The 6,911-nt window shown below is 36.5% G+C and overlaps 1 protein-coding gene across 1 annotated transcript; it reads left to right on the plus strand.

Annotated features, from left to right (window-relative positions):
* Nucleotides 1-964: 964 nt before the first annotated feature.
* On the plus strand, nucleotides 965-4,375 carry LOC140136344 (uncharacterized). Its single transcript, XM_072158073.1, has 2 exons — nucleotides 965-1,095; nucleotides 2,045-4,375. Exons 1-2 carry the CDS (start codon nucleotides 980-982, stop codon nucleotides 2,790-2,792), a joined length of 864 nt encoding a protein of 287 aa, XP_072014174.1. The 5' UTR covers nucleotides 965-979; the 3' UTR covers nucleotides 2,793-4,375.
* Nucleotides 4,376-6,911: the final 2,536 nt, after the last annotated feature.

Consider the following 6,911-nt stretch of genomic DNA (forward strand, 5'->3'; position numbering starts at 1 on the left):
GTACAAATTCTCCAGCCACGTTTCAAAGAGTTATGCAAGAAGTGTTCAGAGGTTTAAATTGGAAATTTGTATTAATATATCTTGATGATGTAATAGTGTTTTCCAATTCTTTTAATGAACATGTAGATCATTTGAGACAAGTATTTCAGAGGTTGAGAGAAGCCAATTTGAAGCTCAAGCCTAAAAAGTGTACTTTTGCTCAAGAACAGGTACGTTATTTAGGACACATTGTAAGTAAAGATGGGATAGCTACTGATCCAGAGAAAACCAAAGTAGTCCAAGAGTATCCAGTTCCAACGAAGGTATCGGAAGTAAGATCATTTCTAGGTTTTGTAGGCTATTACAGGAAGTACATTAGAGATTACAGTAAAATAGCCGCACCTTTAACATATCTCACTCGGAAAGATGTTCAATTTATTTGGTCAAAAGAGTGTGCAGAAGCGTTTGAAATCCTGAAACAAAAGCTAGTAGAACCTCCAATTCTTGCCTACCCTCGTTTTGATGGTACTCAATTTATGTTGCAAACAGACGCCAGTATAAAAGGTCTTGGTTTCATTTTAGCACAGGTACAAGATGGTGAAGAGAAGGTAATTTGTTATGGAGGTAGAGCTTTGCATGATTCCGAAAAGACGTATACAACTACTGAACTTGAAGCTTTGGCTGTAGTTGAAGGATTAAGAAATATTCCCCATACCTTCAACATACTGTAAAGTTCATAATTCAGACTGATCACTGTGCATTGAAATGGTTGTTTGGTCAAAAGCGTACAACAGGTCGCCTCGCAAGATGGGTACTGAAGTTACAATCATATACTTATGAAGTAGTCCATAAACGAGGATGTAAGAATGGTAATGCAGATGCACTAAGTAGAATACCAACTCAAGTGTCAGAATTTTGTAATTCATGTAACTCATATCATGTTGACTCCCCTACTTCCTCAGCAACAGATTCAAACTGGACAGAATGTGGCTTGGAGACAATGACTGATGACGTCATCAATGACTCTCGTACGTCAGAGACAAAGCCAGATCCAGAAGTGAATACTGTTCGAAATCTGAGATTTCAGAGGAATAGACGACTGGATGGAGACAAAAAGTATGTAGATATTCAAAAGTTCCTTCTTTACCAACTGATGTTAATGTGGACCATTTCAAAGATGCTCAATTAGCTGATCCTTTTGCTGGTCCCATGATAAGATTTTTGGATGAAGACATATTGCCTGATAATCAAAGACAAGCACGTGATATTTTATTGCAGTCAGATCAATACTATGTCCATGAAGGTATTTTGTATCATATATGGCACACACCCGCCAAACGTCACATGCCAGAAAGAAATACTGTGCAATTTTATGTACCTGTAACCATGATTGATATCATACTTAACAACTGTCATGATAATGTTTTAGCAGCTCATTTTGGTTTTCAGAGAACATATCACAAAATCCGCCAAAGATATTTCTGGAAACGTATGTATAGAGATGTTGACAATTGGGTAAGATCGTGTATATCTTGTGCTCAGAGAAAACACATAGACACAAAGTTAGAGCTCCCATGATGACCATGAAGGTCCCCAGTGCATTTGAACGTGTAAGTGTGGATATCTTGGGTCCTCTACCTATTACAACCAATGGTAATCGGTATGTATTGTGTTTTACAGATCACTGTACCAGATGGCCTATCTTAGTTCCAATTAAGACTATTGATGCAGCCACAGTAGCTAGAGCATTCTTTGATCATATTATATGTCAACATGGTTGTCCGCAATATTTGCTTAGTGATCGAGGTACAAATTTCCTCAGTAAACTGGTGCTTGAAGTGTGTAGAATTATGCGTACATCAAAGTTGAATACAAGTAGTTATCATCCACAGTGTAATGCTATTCAGGAACGTTTTAACTCTGTTATCTTAGATACCTTGTCACACTATGCTAATGAGTATCAGACAAACTGGGATGAGTATATTCCAGCCATTCAATTTGCATATAGGTCTACACCAGCAGACAATTCTGTAGGATTTAGCCCTTTCTTTTTATTATATGGCAGGGAAGCAAGACTACCCCTGGATGTGACATTGATGGCTAAGAGTGAATACCCAGAGAAGACAGTGAGAGAACATATCCATCATTTGGTATCTCAATTAGAAGTGTTCCGTGCAATATCTAAGCAACATCTTGAACTTAATCAAGCTAGCATGAAAGACCGTTATGATGAACATGCAAGTGATGTACAGTTTCAGGTGGGTGATACAATTTGGTTATATATTCCAGCCACTCAACCAGGCTTGTCAAAGAAGCTCATGAAATTTTGGTCAGGACCATACTTACTCGTAGAGCAAACGGGGCCCGTGAATTTCCGTGTTCGAAATCTGACAAACAATAAGTTGATGTCAGCCCCAGTGCATGTTAATCGAATGAAGTTTGCCTATGATCGATATGCCAGACCAGAAAATCATGTCATGCCCAAAGATTTTGTGCAAAGGGATCCTCTAGAAGATGTTGTAGATGCTGATTGTCCAGATGACTCGTTTGCCCCACTTATGGCATCCCAGGAATTGGATAAGCGCACATCTTTTATACCGGGTCTACCTTTGACTCCTGTTACCACAAGTAGTGAGTATGAAGTAGAGAAGATATTACGTGGTAGGTACAGGGACAACAAGCTTCAGTATCTTATCAAGTGGCGTGATTTCCCAAGTTCCAGAAATACTTGGGAGCCTGCTGATAATTTAAACCCAGCTGCTTTGGAATTTTTGAAAAGTAATCCTGTGAAGATATCTGGCAAAAGCAGATGAATGTGTTGCAATTAAATTTTGTAATACTATTGTTGTGCATAGAGCAGATTGTAATTTATGAATTTTTGAAAACTGTGTTTATGGAATTTTGGATGTATTCATTTTCCAAATTATGTGGAGAATAAAGCAGATTGTAATTTCAATTATGAATTTTTGAATTGAAAATTGCGTGTTTATGGAATTTTGGCTGTGTTAATTTTTCAAAATTTGAAGAATTTAAGAAAGGCAGCATGTGTTATGTTATGATGAAATACTGTATTTCATGTTATATTATATATGGTATACGGTATTCTTATGATTATGGAATTAAGAAATATGCTAAATTAGATAGTATGTATGTGTTATACTTATACTGTGTATTTTGCTTGAGTTTATATTTCAGAGAATTCCGAGTCGTGCTGAATGGATTATGGAGTTCTTCGGTCATTTTCGTGGTCAATCATCTGAACAATAGGTGCATTTGGATTTGAACTTGACACAGAAGAATTTTGTTCCAGTTGGTATGCAATATGTGTGATTCTGAAATGATTGTGAATTTTCGTCAGTACAATATATGTGTGATTCCAGAATAAGATTTGATTCAGAAATAAAGAAATATTATACGGGTTATTAACTGTGACCTGATACATGACATCATTTTATGCAAAGTATGTTGCAACTTTAAAACCTTTTTCTAGAACTTTGCATACGATTTTCATGTAAGCCCGTTATATTCTGAATCAAATATTATCAAGGTATTGGTCTTCAGCGCTGAATGTCTAAGTGCAATTTCGTCGTGTGGAATTGTTTCGTCGTGTTCGTCAAGTACTGTATCTACGGGAGGAACTGCGTCTTATTTCACAATGTTGGTGCATTGAAAACTGCAATTATATGAAGAAATTAATTCGTCTGTTATTTATATTGACATCCGTCATCAGTTATCGTCTAATTGCAAAAGCAATTTTTATTACGTCATGTTTAAAATTTTATGGAAAACATGATCTGAATCACACACCGACAAATTGTCAAGTTCATCACGCAAGTGTCAAGTTCAACGTCAAGATCAGCGTCAAGTACAGTGCAGCGAATGGGTTCAAGTCGACAGCGGTGGATCTACTGGCCATGGATTCAGCGATTCAAGATTATGAACTCTAGGGTTAATTTTAAGGTGTAGTTTAAGGTGTAGAGTAAGATCTTCGCACTTTCTGAAACACATGGAACTTGACATTGTAAATGCCCAGTTTGGGGATTGTGCAAGGTCTTGGTCGATGTCTTTCAGAATTGTGTTAGTTTGTCATCCCCTTTTCCCCTTTTCCTTGTCTGCTGTACGAGCTTCAGAGTTTTAAAAGATGTTGTTTTTCAAAATAATTTTCTCCCCATCCAATCGTGTTTTGGAATTAAATGTTTCAGATTAAAAAGATGCAGTTAATTATTAGTCATGCAGTTACTTGATGAATGTTATGTCTGATGTAAAGTTTATGTTAAAAAGATATAATTATTTTTAAATCATATGTTGAATCAATTCAAATTGCTATTTTAAAAAGTTATATTATTAAAATTAGAATTGTCAGGCGCCAATTCAAGAAAGGCAGGGCGTGTGTTATGACGCTATTTCTTGCCATAGCTAATTTAAATATATATCGCTCCGCGGCGTTCTCTCCTCAATTACCCCGGACTATTATTCGGGGCAGTTGTCAGCCAGCCATAGCCGGAGGATGAACTAAGAATATTTCGCTCATCTATGATATTATTGTGATCACTTTGTTGATGAGAAATTAAAGTTTATTTGTGAAGTTATATTTTGCTCTCCGTTTGTTTCTGTTGAGTCTTTCCCCGTCTCAGATGGAAGATCTACTAGCCATGTATTTGGTTTAAATTCTAGTAATCAGATAACTGGTTAGTGGATCTTCACATCAATTCTGAGTCATAATACTATCGAAACGCTCAAAACGCTCATTCCAGATCCCTTAATTTGGTTAATTTTCTTTTCTTGTTTTCTTTCTTTATTTTTCTTTGATTTATATTGCCAGGGTAAGGAGAGGGAACTAAAGGCCCATTCAGTGATTTTTTGATTTTTTTTCATCCCGACGATCGTAAAAATCATCAAAATTCAGATTTTGGATACTAGTCTGCGGAACTCAGTCTTCAATGATAGTCAGTAATTTTTATATTTTGGACATTATTATGACTATCATTTGAGGACTGAGTTCTTATGATCCGAGGAGCAGTTTCAGACAATTGCTTAGGATTATTGGGGCAGAGGTTATCTTTTGAATTCTTTCATGACCACTGAAGCATAGTCAAACCTGTCAAGGACACTCGGCGTGAATTGAAAGACCATGTCACTCGCCACAAAAGAATGTCAAAGGTCATAAAACACCACTTTTGTGTCTTCTGCTATCTAAAGGCCTATGGCTGATTTTGTACCTTTCGTCATTGTCATAGATGTGCTAACATAGCTTGCTAGTGCAGTGGTTCAGCCGAAAACCGTGTATCTAAGACAAAAATAATGCATTTACGTGAGTCTGTAATTTATATACCGGTACTGACAGTATATAAATTATCTACATGTATTTGAATGGGGCTTCAACTTCGTCAATACTGTCGTTTTCCTGTTTTGTTTTTTTTGCCTTTTGTTTTTCATCAAAAAAATTTATAAACGTAACAATTTGATTTTTTTTTCATTTTCGCTGGGATCACTGAATGGGACTTTATAGCGCGGATTATTCAAAACTTGTTTTTACCTACTGCTATATAGTATTAATCCGATTATTACATAACTTTGCCAGCGTATTCAAGACATAGGTTATGTAGGGATAAACTGTACATGGGTATAGAAGCCCTGCATGCTTTTATCGATTGGCTCCAAACAAAGGATTTGAACCGGTGTCCTTCACCGTAATCACGGCGCAGTAGCCTACAGTCCATTCAATCAAATGTCAGTGTGCGAGACGAACGATGTATAAATCTGGAGGTCACATCATCACTTATCATGCTTATTGTAAAAAGTTTGTCCAATGCATATACTGTGTGTATTGTTCCCGGGTATTGTCAATACAGTCAAGCAAACAGGTATTATATTTTGAAAAGGCCGCTATAGTATATTCACAGGGGTGTCTTGAATGGCCAATCATATGGGACATAATCAAATTGCAGTGACTGCTGCCTTTGTTACCACATGTCAGTCATCTTGTGATTATTGGACCATGTAAACCTGCAAAAAACGAGCCAAAGTGCAGGCCCTATGAAACTACACTGTTATTCATTACTATGCATAATTTCTATGTGTGTCGTCAGTCACTAGTAAAATTACACTGTTATCCATTACTATACATAATTTCTATGTGTGTCGTCAGTCACTGGTAAAACTACACTTATCCATTACAATACATAATTTCTGGGTGTGTCACCAGTCACTGGTAAAATTACACAATACATAATTTCTGTGTGTGTCGCCAGTCACTGGTAAAAACTACACTGTTATCCAGTACAATACATAATTTCTGTGTGTGTCGCCAGTCATTGGTAAAACTACACTGTTATCCATTACTATACATAATTTCTATGTGTGTCGCCAAACACTGGGAAACTACACTATTATCCACTACAGTGCATAATTTCTATGCGTCGCCAGTCACTGGTAAACCTGCCATGTTATCCATTACAATACAAAATTTCTGCGTGTCGCCAGTCACTGGTAAAACTACACTGTTATCCATTACAATACATAATTTCTATGTGCCTCGCCAGTCATTGGTAAAACTACACTGTTATCCATTACAAAACATAATTTCTATGTGTCTCGCCAGTCATTGGTAAAACTACACTGTTATCCATTACAATACATAATTTCTATGTGCCTCGCCAGTCATTGGTAAAACTACACTGTTATCCATTACAATACATAATTTCTATGTGTCTCGCCAGTCATTGGTAAAACTACACTGTTATCCATTACAATATATAATGTATGTTGCCAGTCACTGGTAAAACTACACTGTTATTCATTACTATGCATAATTTCTATGTGTGTCGTCAGTCACTAGTAAAATTACACTGTTATCCATTACAATACATAATTTCTATGTGTGTCGTCAGTCACTGGTAAAACTACACTTATCCATTACAATACATAATTTC

The sequence above is a fragment of the Amphiura filiformis genome, chromosome 16 (genome assembly GCF_039555335.1).
Source record: "Amphiura filiformis chromosome 16, Afil_fr2py, whole genome shotgun sequence".
Lineage (NCBI taxonomy): Eukaryota > Metazoa > Echinodermata > Ophiuroidea > Amphilepidida > Amphiuridae > Amphiura > Amphiura filiformis.